The sequence below is a fragment of the Henckelia pumila genome, chromosome 4 (genome assembly GCF_033568475.1).
Source record: "Henckelia pumila isolate YLH828 chromosome 4, ASM3356847v2, whole genome shotgun sequence".
Taxonomy (NCBI): Eukaryota; Viridiplantae; Streptophyta; class Magnoliopsida; order Lamiales; family Gesneriaceae; genus Henckelia; species Henckelia pumila.
The window spans coordinates 65,347,620-65,363,709 of NC_133123.1; the positions used below are offsets into that span (position 1 = coordinate 65,347,620).

General features: G+C 32.8%; 1 protein-coding gene across 2 annotated transcripts; it reads left to right on the forward strand.

Annotated features, from left to right (window-relative positions):
- The first annotated feature begins 12,407 nt into the window (after positions 1-12,407).
- On the forward strand, positions 12,408-15,834 carry LOC140865393 (NADH dehydrogenase [ubiquinone] iron-sulfur protein 8, mitochondrial). Of its 2 annotated transcripts, none has more exons than XM_073270025.1 (8): positions 12,408-12,534; positions 13,356-13,452; positions 13,968-14,021; positions 14,127-14,218; positions 14,420-14,533; positions 15,196-15,263; positions 15,336-15,447; positions 15,529-15,834. In XM_073270025.1, the coding sequence occupies exons 1-8, from the start codon at positions 12,481-12,483 to the stop codon at positions 15,622-15,624; spliced, it is 687 nt and encodes a 228-aa protein (XP_073126126.1). In that variant the 5' UTR covers positions 12,408-12,480; the 3' UTR covers positions 15,625-15,834. The 2 variants fall into 2 exon arrangements, with proteins under 2 accessions (XP_073126126.1, XP_073126127.1); XM_073270026.1 differs by having other exon boundaries at positions 12,423-12,538; positions 13,366-13,452.
- The last annotated feature ends 256 nt before the right edge of the window (positions 15,835-16,090 follow it).

Here is a 16,090-nt window from a genome sequence, read left to right on the forward strand (position 1 = left end):
GAAAGGAGATTTAGTCATTTTTCCCTTTAGGCAGGACTCACAAGTAGGTAGAGAGTTAATATCAGACATATCAAACATGCCCTCTCCCACTAGCTTGTTCATCCTCCTTGAGGAAATATGACCTAGTCTAGCATGCCAAAGGTTTGCCGGGTTTTGACTATCGTCCTTCCTTTTAATTGTTGTTACCGGTTTATTAACATAATTAATTGGAACGTCTTTTAATTTTAAGCTATATAGATCGTTTTCAAGTTGTCCATTTCCAATCAAACATTCATTCTTGTAAATATTGCAAATCTCATTCACAAAATTGCAAGAAAAACCATCTCTATCAAGCATAGAAATAGATATAATGTTTTTGACCAAATTCGGAACATATAAAACATCTCTAAAAAATAACTTAAAATTGTTCTGCAAAACTAAATAAATGTCTCTATAGCTTTGGCTTCGACTCTAGAACCATTCCCGAGCCTTAGCTGGGTCTCACCCATCCTTAGCTTACGACTTCTTGTCATCACCTGCAAATCATTGCAAATGTGAGATCCACATACGGTATCCAATACCCAAGAAGAAGTATTAAGCGAAACATTTATTTCAATGTAAAACATACCCTTTGCAGTTCGCAACTGTTCGAGGTATTCCTTGCAGTTACGTTTTCAATTACCGGGTTTCTTGCAGTAATGGCAAACGTTTTCATCTTTTATCTCAATTGAAGCCTTGGCCTTTCCCTTCTTATTTGGTACAATCTTCTTGGGCGGGGCAGAACGTTTCTTACCTTTCCACTTGGTCCTTTCTTAGAGTTAGAAGAGGAGCCAACCAAGAGTACCGGTTTATCCTTTTTTAGTGTGGCTTCATATGTGACAAGCATATTGACCATCTCTTCAAGGGTGGCCTCTATCTTGTTCATATTGAAGTTCATCACAAAACCATCAAACGATGAAGGAAGTGATAGAAGCAACAAGTTCGCGCTAAGTTCATGCTCCAAAGTCAAGTCGAGTGTTACCAACTTTTCAATGAGCCCAATCATGCGCACCCCATGCTCACGGACCGAAGTCCCATCTCGCATGCGGCTCGTCATGAGCTCTCTGACGGTGGCATACCTCTCCGATCTTGACTGAGCTCCAAAGAGTTCCTTGAGGTTCTTGTGAATGTCAGCAGCATTCACGGCATCCTCGAATCTCCTTTGAAGCTCATCAGACATCGAAGCCTGCATGTATCATTTGGCCTTGATATCATGGTCCCACCATAAATCAAGTTTGGCCAACTCTTTCGAACTTGTATTAGCCGGGGCTTCCTTCGGAGGCGGCTTCTCTAACACGTAGAAAGATTTTTCCGAAGTGAGAATAATTTTCAACTTACGGAACCATTCTGTATAATTTGCGCCAGTCAATTTGTTTTGTTCGAGAATTGAAAACAGTGGATTGCGAGAAGTCATTGTAATAGTATACTGAAAAGGAAACAGACAATAATCAATGATTTGTTTAATTAATTTACTAAGACATAAAATATGGCAAATTTCATTTTATGAATTACACTCCCACTATTTTGACGATTTCACTACCCTCTAGTAAAAACGAGAAACATTTTCTTTAGTGGAACATGGAGTCCAATTGACAAACTATGGTCCCGAATAATATCAGCCAACCATAATTTTCAAAAGGTAGAGCCCAATTGCTTCCAAAGAAACCTCCATGTTTTTACCTCATGTCCAATAAGGGCCCAATAATATGACGCCGTTTATTGTGACATGTCAAGATGACCCGTCAATATTAAGTTGTGATGGACGGTCGCCATGTGGATCCCCAATAATATGAGCCAATCCAATGGGAGTTCCACCCAACTTACAACATGTGTCGATCCAATGTACATCTTTCCGACGAACGGGCCCCCCCAATAATATGAGTCGGACCGTATCCGCGGGTAGCATCACATACATTGATCGTTGATGGAAGGTAGGAATTTTTAAACAATATTTAAAATTCCTTTTGTTTATCTTGATATCAATTTTAAATCATATTTAAAATGAGGGATTTTATTTTGAAAATTTGTCTCATCATGCAATTTATGTATGCTTGCGTGATTCATACAATTTTGTCTAAACATACATACATCAATAATATCATATATTATTTAAGGATGATCTATCTCATTAACTAATCGACCCGTGGTTGCTAATCACGAGTCTAAGTCCAATCCTAGGTGATATGTAAGTATGCAATGCAATCCTATTACATTGTGCTTCCAATTTACATTTCTTCGGTCTTCATTATCTGTTGGGCCCACCATTTCTTCAAATCTTTGTCTCCCACTAAGTCTAATAAATTTACAATAAATTTCGATGACAAATATGGGATACATTTTAGGGGTGGGAACGGGCCATAAACCAGGCCCACTTTTATTACATATGACAATCATATTGGGCTATAAACCAAGCCCATTAATAAACACCAACAACAATAAGACAAATGTAAATCACCTAACATACACCTAAAACATTGGTCATGGCAATCGATCATCCTTTTATCCAATAATTAATTCAATAATTAAAATAATTGGATAAACATGCAATGACATCATAATTAAAAGATAAAATCATATTTTATCTTATCCATCCATAAGATCATATCTTATCATCAATTGTACCAAAATAATTAATTTTATAAAATCTAATTTAACAGATAAAATTTATAAATTTTCCAAAAATTCAAATTTATCCAAAAATCAATTTTAAAAATTTCGAACTCGAACAATTCGATCCGATGCCTCGTGATCTAATCAAAAACAATTTTCGATCGGATCAAACACTAGAATTTCAAAAATTCAAAAAATTTTCAAAAATTAAAATTTTAATTTTCCGGGCTGCCCGGGACAATCCCGGGCAGCCCGTGCCCCGACCGGGGCTCGGGCTGGGCAGCGATCACATCGCTGCCCATGGCAGCGCCCAGCGCTGCCCTGGGCAGCGACAATCGCTGCCCTTGGGCAGCGATCCAATCGCTGCCCGTGTTTTGCCCGTCAAAAATTTAATTTTAAAAAAAAATTTGTTTTGTTTCAAAAACCGAGGCTTAAAAATTTTGTGCAATCGATTAATTTAATCGTTTGATCTGAGCAACCTGGATCTGATACCACTGTTGGAAAACTGTGTTCAGATCAATTAGAATTGATACCCGGTGCAGCGAAAGTTTAAAAAATTTATTTTTATTAATATGGAACGATTCCATATCTCGATATCAAAACTTTCACGATTAAATTTGTGTAAGTAAAATAAATAATCACAATTAAATATTTTACCTTAAAATCTCGAAGCGAGATTATGGACACCAACAGAATTTAATCTGCTCTTGTTGTATATCCCCGGAACTAATGAACGAACGTTTCTTCAATCAGGTCCACGAATAGAAAACAAAACTCTCTGATTGACTGCACTAGAAATCAATCAGAAGTTTGCGTAGAGAATAAACAGATATGATCTGTTAATCCGGATTGTAATTTTTCACAAAAATCACAAGACCGAATTTTCTCCGAAAGGGACAAGGATTTTCGAAAAACCCTTAGAAATTAATATGTGTGTGTTCGAAAATTTGATGAATGAATTCTCCTCAGTTTTCGAACCCACTACATGTATTTATAGATAATTTCTAGTTATAATTGTATCAGGACTCTAACTCCTTAAAGCCCACAATGCATAACTTAAGCCCAACAAGCCAAGCCCGTTGTTATAGAAATTAATATAAAATTCATCGTGACTCCGATTGATAAACTGATTTCACCAATGTGCACAGAAACCATTTCTGCATCTTTTAGAGTCAAGATAATTTTCCTGAATCCGAATTCAGTGATTTCCAAAAATGCTCATCCCTATGTCATTTTAGGAAATCCCACTCCCTTTAGTTAAGAAGTCCAACTTCTCTTTCATTAAATTTAACTCTTTAAATTTAACTATCTCTATGGGATTTTAGTAATCCATTACTTGTGTAACCCTCAATGGTTCAGGAATACAGCTAGCCGTGGGCTCACAACTCCTTGTGACTCGGAACAACAATTTCCGACTTACCCATCGAATCATGGTAAGAGCGCCTAGCAACATCGCCCCATGATTCCCTAGGTATTACTGATAGTGCCTGCAAGAACCAGTAGATTTTGGTTAGCGTACAGTACGGTCCCTTCAACCATATATCCCGATCGAATCAACAACCATTGATATATCGAGAGTCATTCGAGATTCGATAACTATGCATAACATCTTGGAAATCAAATAGTGACATCGCATGTGTTACTAGGAAAACCCATTAACCTAAAACACATCATGTACTCTGGCCAGAGATTCGTCACACTAATATCTCCTCAGATCGCATAGGATATCCATACTCGCAAGTATGTGGTGAATCCTTGACAACAAAGCATCGACTCCTATATGTGTCATAACTGTACCCAATCCCGACACCTGATGACCCCAATAGAGTCGGTAAACGAGTCAAAGTACAGTACTAGCATATAGAGTCTCAATGATGTTTCAAGTAATAAGGACTAATGGTGTACAACCAAAACCGCGGACTTTATCCACTCGATAAGTGATAACCACTTGGAAAGTCCGAATAGGGTAGTTCGATCATTCATCATATGAATATCCATTTGCATGCTTTGAACATCTCTATGTTCCATACCAATGAAACGTGGTACTCGGCATCGCAAATGCTAGTCTCAATCTCGAGCGATCCTTATTCTTATTTGCGGACGGCTCAATTGACTAGGAACAGTTTAGAATATACAGTGACTATAAGATGTATTTCATGATAGTCATCCCCATGTGCTACCACATCTTACATACACTATAGTATATTCAAGGTCTTTATCAAAACAACAATAGTATATCATAATATAACAATATGAAGAAAGATAAAGTCAATGCCATTATAAAAGTGTAAATTATATTAAACAAAAGATTGTTTTACATAGAGTCATAAAAGCCCTTAGCCACAAGTTGGCTAACCGGGCACCCACTCTTTCATATGTTGCCCGGATTACGTAATTAATTTTGTGCTAATTATAATTAATTAATTAAGTTTTTATATTTGCCATGGTTTAGCTCCACCGTCGCAATATTGTGATGGTTTAGGCTACACCGTCGATTGCCAGGGTTTATGCTCAACCGTGGAAAATATAATTAATTTATTAATTTAATTATAATTAATTGTGAATTATTTATATTATTTACATAAAATACGGTGCGATACATGACAGATGTAGGATAAAATTAAATAATATAAGTAAACGTATAATTCAAAGGCACAACTTATTTAATTATTGGTAATAAGCATATTTTGTCCGGATTACTTAAATAATATAAGTAAACGTATTTAATTTTTTTTGAAAGTGAACGTGATAATGAAATAGAGAAGATCATTCAGGATTTTACTGGGGCTTTGTTTCTTTACTACACACCTTGCTCGTTCTTTACTAGCTTTTTAGTGTTTAGGGTGTAATTTAATTATCTCAAGTGTTTGAGATATTCGTTCTATGTCTTTATCACTCTTATTTTATTTTCAATCTTGAATTGAATTTAGGGTATGTTAGGATTTCTCATTGTGTTGAGAAATCTAACTGTGATAGATTTACTATGATTGATTTTTGTAATCAAATATTACTTTATCCTAGTAATGTTTTTTGCCATGAGACATCGCAAAAGTGCTTGCACTTGAGCATAATAATTAGTTGTCGTTTTATTTTAATTCCGCTGCGTATTTATTCGTAATTTCTTATCTTAATTTTTAACTTATCTCTTTGAAATAGAACTTGTTAATTTTTAAAAGGTGTTTGTCCTTGATGTTGTCAACTTCATGGACCAACATCAACGTGTAAATTTGCATAATCTTTTATAATGTTCGTTGGATATCTTTCAAGTGGTATCAGAGATTTCTCTTGATACACTAAGAGTTGATTCTGGTTGTTTTATTCATTCAGGAACATTATGGATACATCGTTAGCAAATGCACTCTTGAAACCTCCAGTTTTGAATGAAACTTATTATTCACTCTGGAAGACTAAGATACAAATCTTCATCAAATCATTGGATGAGAGAGCATGACAAATTCTTATCAATGGATGGACCCCTCCAAAATAGAAAGCAGTGATGGTGACTTTATTCTTAAACCAAAAACCACATGGACTGCTGAGGGAATTCAAATCTCGAGCTTCAATGTTAAAGCCATGAATGCAATATTCTCCACAGTTGATATGAAGATGTTCAGCATCATTTCCGACTGTGTAATTTCCAAAGACGCATGGGAAGCCTTACAACTGCAATGTGAAGGAACGGAGGGTGTAAAGTGAACCAAAATGAGACTGCTCAACACTAAGTTTCAGAATCTTAGGAGGGAAGACTCTGAAAACATCACATCCTATGACCAGCGATTACGCGAGATTTTCACTGAAGCTTTTTGTCTGGGAGATCCTATTTCAAACAAAAGACTTGTTCAGAAAGTTCTTCGGTCCTTGTCTGAATGTTTCAATGGAAAAATCTGGGCTTTAGAGGAAGTTAGAGACACATCAAAGCTTAAATTGACTGAGTTAATCAGTACTTTGCAAGTGTTCGAAATGAACACAAGTTCACAGAAGAAAGAGAAAGGGAAATCAATTGCATTTCAGGTGTCAGATGACATCTATGATGATATGCTAAACTTCACACAAGAAGTCAATGCATCGAATCTAGGTGAAGAGTCTACATCTCTGATTACAAAAAAATTATCTAAATATATTACACTAACATTATTTTACAAAAATAAAATTAAAAAAATAAAGCTATAGACACACATTGCATGGGAAGTGATGTTAGACTGTTAGTCTATGCTAAGCAAGAGCTCTTGTATATATAAAATTAGATTAGATGTGACTTTGCAATATCAATCGATTTTAACAAAAATACCCTTATCAATAATTCAAATATTCATATATTATCTGGTTTAGAGTTTAGGATAATATAAGCATGTTCCAAATTGGTCCATCGAAACTTTACTTGTAATTCAGTTGTAGCATTATTTATACCAAGGTATTTATGTACTTCACGTGTTTTATTTAATTTCTCAATGAGCCTAAACCTCTCTAAATTTAAACCCAATATTGTAAATAAATATTATTAGAGTTCGGGGAGGGTGGATTTCGGAATAGAATTTTTCAAAAATCACAAATTATTATCTTATCTATAGAACAAGATTAATTAAATTATTAAATAAAATCAACCTATTCTATCGTTATTTGATATTTTTTATAATAAATTTTCAACTCATGATATATATGATATAAGAATTTACATTTTATTAAAATACTTGACGAAAAAACAATCTAAATCATGTATTTACAACTCAAAAAATAGTCAAATCAATTTATTAACGTCATGACACGATGTTGCAAAATAGGCATGTATAATAATATATAAAAGATTTTTCTTTAGTTTATGCCCATTTCAAATTTATGACACGAAACAAGACAAATAACATAACTTTTATAAATGTCACCCCACCGGCGAGCATCCCTTGCCACTATAGGAGAACTCGAGTTATTAATGGTCTTGGACGTTCAAATTTACCGGTCGTGAATAAACCTTTCTTGATAGTAGAAATACTCAGAGTAAAATCAATTGTGAGCAGACAGAGTCAAGAAATTCAATTGAGGGATGTCAAAATAATTATTTTATTAGACGAGAGACGACGTTGATAGATCATTTAAAAAATAAACTATTATTACAAATTTGAAGGGTAAGCCGTCTCTGAACGAGATAGACATGAGTTCAAACTTAAATCATAGCAAACCCCTTCATGCAATGTAATAAAAAAACGTACACACACACATCACTTTTAGAAATAAAAATGTTTTTCAAATTTATCTAATTATCACATGGAATCTTTGGCTGAGGAATTTTGTTTGTATATTTTGAGAATTTTAGTAAAATATAAAATACAATTAGACATCATCTCGATACAATAGTATAACCTAATCACAATCTCTAAACTCGATCTCGTTAAAAATCATAAAAGAATGTTAAGACGAGTAGGGGTGGGGATAAATATCGAATTTTCGATATACCGGAGTTATCGTATCGAAAAAATACCGAATTTACCGCATTTTTGGTATATCGAAGATTTCGGTACGTTACAGTACGGTATGGTAACGGTATGAAATTTGAAAATTTCAGTCTATATCGGTATACAGAAATACTGAAACAATATGAAAAAAATTAAAAATATCTAATATTTATAAACAAAAAATTTATAAAATAAAAAAAATTAAGATTTTTTTCAGTGTAAAACGGTATATATCGATACCATGCCAAAATTTTGGTATACCGTAAAAGTTCGATATGCAATTTATATGTACCGAAAATTTCGGTATATCTAGGGGTGGTTCGGTACGGTATACCACATACCGTACCGAAATTTCCGATACCGATACCGTACCGAAAATTTCGGTATGACATAAATCTATACCGATACCGTACCGAATATCGATATTCGGTACGGTATCGGTATGATACCGTGTATACCGATTTTTTATACTATTTTTTTAAAAAAATATCGGTATACACGGTATCATACTGATATCGTGTATAACGATTTTTTTTCCGGTATACCGAAATACCGAAAAATTCGAAAATCTTATACCGTTACCGATACCTTAAATTTCGGTACGGTATCATACCGTACCATGATACCGTACCGAAATTTAAGGTATACCGAAATTTTCGATATTTTTGGTTTTTTTTCGGCACGATAAAGGCGGTATGACTGCATTTCGGTATTTTTTGCCAGCCCTAGGTATATCGACATTCGATACACCGAGATTTTCGATACAGTGTCGATATAACATTTTCTTATACCGTATTTTTCGATATGATATACGTTATATAATTTTCGGTTCAATACGATACGGTACGGTATACCATCCCTAAACACGAGTGGACCATGGCAGTGGATGGGAAACAATTAGTATATCATAATTATTTACAAATTTATCAATATATTTTCAAAATATATCTCACAATAAAATGATTTCAAATTCTAACTTTCGAATGTAATATTTTTGAATTTCCCCACTTGTTAATATTTTTGGTCCGTCATGCACATCAAACCCGACAATATTCACTAAATTATCAAATCAAACTAAAAAGTAAATAAATAATTCAGGGAACCATAAATTTTCATTGCTTGGCATTGAATAAAGGGAGAATGATAATGCATGCATTCGAGGGCGTAACGTATTTTTTGAGACACATTACATTGTATAAATCTGAATATCATTTTAAAAATCTTTAACAATTAATGGAAGAGCGTACCTGACAGGTCTTGTGTCTCGTGACCCTTTTCTTTCCCTCATACATAAATATAATATATATAAAATAAATAAAATTTGTGATTCATTCAAATCATAACTGTTTAGGGAAAATGAAGCGATAAATACTATTTTTTTGGATTTTAATATATTTTTACTTCTTTACTATTTTATTAAGTGTAAGAGACCTATACAAACTATTTTTTGGTGTCATGGTGATTTTTTCCTATTTGTTCCTTTTATGCCCCTACACCCTCTTTCCAACTCCATCTCTTACCCACTTCAACCACATTTTTCTCTTATCACTTATTTTATCATCTCGCTTCTCATCAATTTCTTTTGAAACTAAATTTCTACAACAACTAAATTTTTAATAAATTTAGAAAAAAAATCCACAACACAAAAAATAAGGATAAACCAAGTATTTGAAAATTTAAAAAAACATTAAATATACAATACATTATATTTATATATTATGATTTACACACGCAATGCGTGTGCTCAGTGACTAGTTATTATAAATTTTTTGAATAAATTTTACATCTCAGTCGATTAGGCGGGAAAATTTGGTCGATTATTTAGTTTTTTATGATATATATTATATAATGATGTTAACATAAACTAAATTAATTTATACCTTATATAATGAAAATATTATGAATAAAATGGCTTTCCCGTTATTTGAGAAAACAAATCATTTATTCACTCCATCAAATTTTCTCATATTTTAAAAATTAAATAAAGTTATTAATATTTAATATAATATACCAATAGAGAACATGATGAATTCAAATATTAATATGATAAATTTTAGTTCTTTTAATAGTTATATATATATGAGTGAGACCATCATTCAAATTAAAAACTAAAAAATAAATAAATATATTAATATTAAAATACATACAGACCGAAATAACATAAATATTTTCACTCGTCTTAAATAAACTTTTAACATAAAATTCAGTCTCCTAAACATAAAATCAAGACCACGTCTTTGGATACAGGCGATCTATGTTATCTCGGGATATCTACTTTGGTGTTTTTTTATTCTAAATATTCGTGCGAACATTTGAATAAAAACTCAAATTATGTAAAGTTCAGAAATACTTTTTTGCTGTGTGCAACATGTTGTGAGTGAACATTTGACACAAAAACACACCAGGAATGCTACGCCATGTGTAACACATAATCGCCCGGTCATTAGGGATGACAATGGGTCGGGTTCGAATAAGATTTCATGCATCCGTCTCCATTATCATTTATTATATCCACCCTCATCCTCATCCCCGTCGGGTATTCAACTGTCATCCTCATCCTCATCCTCATATCCATTAGATGATGAATACTCATACCTTACCAAAATATCCTATTACCAAATACGTACAATTGCATTTTTTTAAATTTGGTTATTTTGATAAAACTATAATTATTTACCAAATTTTTATAAAAACAATAAGAAAAAGATGAAAGATAAAAAAATTAGCAAACTAAACATAATATAAGAAATTAAAAGTATATTATATATAATGTATCTCAATAACATTATTCTACAAAATAACGTTAAATTTATACTAATAATTTTTTATGTGTCATTTAACTACCATCATCCAACAAAAATAAATTAAAATCAACATTTCTTTAATATAATAAATACATAAATAAATATATATATATATTTATGTATAATAATATATATTTGTGAATATATATATATATATATATATATATATATATATATATATATTTAATAGGATATTCGGATCGGCTACATCCTCCTCTATCCCCAAATCCGAAATTCCAATAACCAATTACTCATTTATTTAATCGGGTCCAAAAAATGTCTTTATCTCTCCTTCATTCGGATCGAGTATGAATTCTCCATCGAGTTTGGAGAAAATTGTCATTCCGACCAGTCATAAATTCATGATGACTTGTGGCGATAGGTAAGATATATATATATATATATATATATATTAATAAATTTTCATTAAAAATGATTAAAATTTGTCAGATATAGTAAAAATTATGTAAATTGACAACATTTAGATTATAAAATTTTACCGATAACCTGTAGCTCATATGACATCAAAATCTCAAATGAGATAAAATCTCAGATGAGACCCAATTATAACAAGAAATCCCTTCTCCTAACTCAAAAAAAATCATTAAAATTTATTAATTTAAAACTATATTAATTAATCGATAAATTAATATATATTGTTATAAAAAAAATTTTGATTCAGCAAGTGTAATTTAAATATATAAAAAGTTATTATATTTCATCAACGTCTATATTCATTGAATTAATCTTTTCCTACATATAAAAAATCTGTCCCTTAGACACTATCTTTTATTTTACCAAAATTGTCCTTATCTGATATAAATATTACACTTTTGTTTTCTTTTGTTTGTTTTTTTGTTTTGTTTTTTTTAAATTTTCACATTCCAGATTACAGTTTCGTCAATCGATAATTTTTACAACTATGATATTACTATTATTTGAATATAAATAAAATTAATAAAAAAAATATTATACGAGGCGTGCATCAATACATTAGTATAAATAAAAAAAATTCATTAAACATTTGAATTTTGAACATAAATTCATGTGCAACTGTTTTATGTGTTAATGTTGTAAAATAGGTCACGACCCGACCCGACATGTGAAAATATTATTTTTATGTCAAAAATATTACTTTTTATTATATGTATAGACACGTCTTACTAAAATAATATGCGAGACCTTGTTATAGTAGACCTATTCTATTATTTCCAAAAAAAAAAAAAAAAGTAGACCTATTCTATTGTAAATTATAATTCATTGTTTTTATTAATTGAATAACTGTTGACCAATCAGATTAAGAATTCCAGTATAAAAAAAATTAATAATAATGTAATTAAATTTATCAAAAAAACAAGCAACTATATAATCATATTTTACTGCATTCTCATAGTTATGTTATGTTTGTAAATTTGGAGAATTATTAATCATTGGTTCGTAGATTTATCGAAATTAATAAATTAAAATACTAATCCAAATCAAGATTATATATATATATACATATTTCTTAGAAATTCTAAAAAATAACAGTTTCAAATTCAACAAAACGAAAAGGAACCGAGACGAACAGTAGGTAGCCCAAATTCAGTATCGCCTGAGATATTATGGCCTCCTCCTTGGCTCGTAAATCCGTGTCTGCTCTGCGCGCTCGCCACCTCGTAAGTCTCTGTTCGAATTCCTCATCCGTTATTTGTTAATTTGATTTCCTTAATTTCTCGTGTTACAGTACAATTTCGATTTCGGATCCTCAAATGCGGTTTTATTGGGTTTCTTGAGCATTTATATCGAATTTGATGTGAAGATGTCGTTTTGTTTTTTTGATTCGAGTCATTCCTGAGGTTGAGTTTAGCTCTGATGTGATTTCGTTTATTCCGATGCCATTTTCATTGTAAGGAATTAAATCAGTACGAGTTAGCTGCTGGTTGTACGATTTTCACTTGATTTCTGTGGTTTTATTGTAATTCCGGGTCTGATTCTCGTATTCAGCTTTACTGGTTGGATAGAGCCCTAGTACTCTGATCAGTTTAGTTTAGCTCATTTATTTGGTATTGCTGTTATTAGGATTGAAATTAGTATGTGGGTTATAAACGTGTAGTTTGGTTTAGTATGCAAGTCTTTTTGCTCGCATCTCAGCTGGACTGGGAATTTCATTTTTGGATTCTGGGTTCATGGAATTTTTTTCGCTATTTGTTTGGCGGACGGGCAAGTCTTTTATTCCTCCGTTGCAAGTGTTCTAACCTTGCCTGCCCTTTTGTATACCATTGTCTGTTAATTTTTGGCTGGTTGTTTTGCATGATCTTCTGTAGAAAGTTAATAATGTTGGCTTCTGCTATGTGTCGATTCTGTGCCCCAAAAGTCTAAGCAAGACTTGCATTCGTAATCAAACCTTCTATCATGATAAATTCATCGCTAAGGGGAATGTTCTACTAAAAATTTATATTTTCTATTTTCTTAATTTATTTGGGGTTCGAAACTATAGGCTCTGGCAGGGCAAACCTTGAAAGGAACCAACTGCACTGGAGCAATATACAGTGAGCGCTCATTTGCCACAAAGCAGTCGTTCTCTACTGATAGAGGTTTGTATTTCGAAAGATTTGAATCATTTACTGTATTGAATTTTACTTTGCTTTTGGTGTATAATACACTTGAACAAATGGCTGTATACTGAGATATGGTTGGAAAATATTAAACAGTGCTACTGAACAGGGTGAAAGTGCTTTTGTCATGGTCCTCTGTGCATTTACACATGGAATTACTATTACAATTTTGGTCTCTAATTTCTAGTACATGAAAGGAAAAGTAATTCCTCGTGAATATAATTCTTGTTGCCATTTTCATTTTGCTTAGATCAGTATAAAACAAATGGCAAGCTTGTGATACAGTTGCTTTCGGCGGTGCATATTTTCTTGTAAATGTCATCTTGAACGCAGACAATTCATAAACAATTGATTCAGCATGCAGTTCTATCTTTATCAAGTTCAGGCCATAAGATACTCATGATATTTTACTGATTAACACTAATTATATTGAAAAGAACGTCGACAGTTCCACATGTTGATTTTTTAATTTTTTTGGGCTCTTTAACCTACAGATGATGAAGAGAGAGAGAAACTGGCAAAAGAGATATCAAAGGACTGGAGTTCTGGTTAACAAAGTTTTACTTTTTTTAACTAAATTTGTTTCATTGTCTTTGAAGTTTGAAACTTTACCTGACAATCTTAACTTTTTGCTTCTTGCTACCTACTTGCAGTTTTTGAGAGGAGTATAAATACTTTATTTCTCACTGAGATGGTTCGGGGTATGTCGCTGACACTCAAATACTTCTTTGATCAGAAAGTAACAGTAAGTGTTTTATTTCCATCCTCTTTCCATCACGGGGGAAGGTTTCAGGTTCTTTGTTTTAAATTTTTGGTTAAAGTGGATGTCAGGGGATTTTGGGCTTTGAATTTGAAAAGCATATTATTGTGTATTAACAGGGCAGGGCCTCGGCTCTTGGTATTTCTAGTCGATTGATAAATGCCTGAGATTATTTTTCTTATGCAGATTAATTATCCTTTTGAGAAGGGTCCTTTGAGTCCTCGTTTTCGTGGAGAACATGCCCTGCGGCGTTATCCAACAGGAGAGGAACGCTGCATTGCTTGTAAACTATGTGAAGCTGTTAGTAGTAGATTCTATCACTCTCTTTGCTCAAGTTTATTCATAGTTGTCAAAAGCGCAAAAAGCGCAGCGAAGCGCACGGTCTGCGCTTCTGTGCACTCCAAAGCGCACGACTTCCATGAAGCAAAGAGAAATTGCAAAGGAGAAATGCAGCGTTTATTTCATCGTGGTATTCTAGGGTCATCTATAATTAGTTTAAGAAACACTTTTCAAGTTGATTTTGTTAAATGGTTTTCTTTTAAAAAGATAGGGAAGCTGTTTTTTTTCGATGTAATAGTGAAAAAGAGATCTTTTATCATTTTTCTTAAGATAAGCTAAATTTGGACCTGTAAAAATTACATTTTTTTTACTTCTACCTTGTTGCTACTTTTTTCTAAAGTAGAATCTTGATCCAAACATTAACTTTTCAAAAGAATGCTCGTGGAATTTATATTTCGTTGTTCATAAACTTTGGGAAGACATCTCATATCTGCATAGGGATTCTGGACTTAACATGGCTTCTGTCAGTCTGTTGCTTGATTGTCATATTTCTAAATCATCTACCTTACTGGAAATACTCAGTTCCAACTCATTGATACATTGGGTTCTTCTGGTGCAGCTATGTTTATGTAACCTTGTTGCTGATTACAATTTTAGTTCATGAAATTTCCTCTCTTGTACAGATATGCCCTGCTCAAGCAATCACCATTGAAGCTGAGGAAAGAGAAGATGGGAGCAGACGGACAACCAGGTATATTTGTGTCTTGTATTTGTATCCAGAAAAAACTCCTCATGGATCACACGTACAAATTTTGATTTGTAGGTATGATATTGATATGACAAAGTGCATTTACTGTGGGTTTTGCCAAGAAGCATGCCCTGTCGATGCAATTGTTGAAGGGCCCAACTTTGAATTTGCTACTGAAACTCATGAGGTCTGAACTTCTAACGTTAATTTCGGTTTGATGACATATCAAAGTACAACACCAATCATAATCCTTCGAATATAATAATAGGAACTTCTATATGACAAGGAAAAGCTCTTAGAAAATGGTGACCGCTGGGAGACTGAGATTGCTGAGAATCTTCGATCTGAAAGCGTATACCGCTGATCAAGTGTTCATTTCCCTCATCTCCAAAACATGGACTTGCAGAAGGGTATTGAATTCTTTGAAAAACAATGTCAAATAAAGGAAAAATTTTTTTACTCCTGCATTATGTATCACCCTCGAGCTAGCGAACCTCGTTCCCATAAATATTTTTAAACGTGCCTCACAATCAGATACTGGATTCTACATTCGATATCTAATCCTCTTTCTCTATGCTTTGGTTGAGTAATTCCTAGAGCAGACTTGGTTCCTTGGTTTGAATCTCACTTTTTTAAAGTGTTGTTAATTCCAATTCTTCCATGCCTCTTACCATTTGGTAGGTATTATGGATAAATAATACTCCCTCCGTCCCAATTATAATGTCCATGTTTTCTTTTTTATTTGTCCCAAATATATAGTCATATACCATAATTAGTAATATTTTTTTACACTCATTTCCTAACATATCCCTATTAACTACACCTTGAAA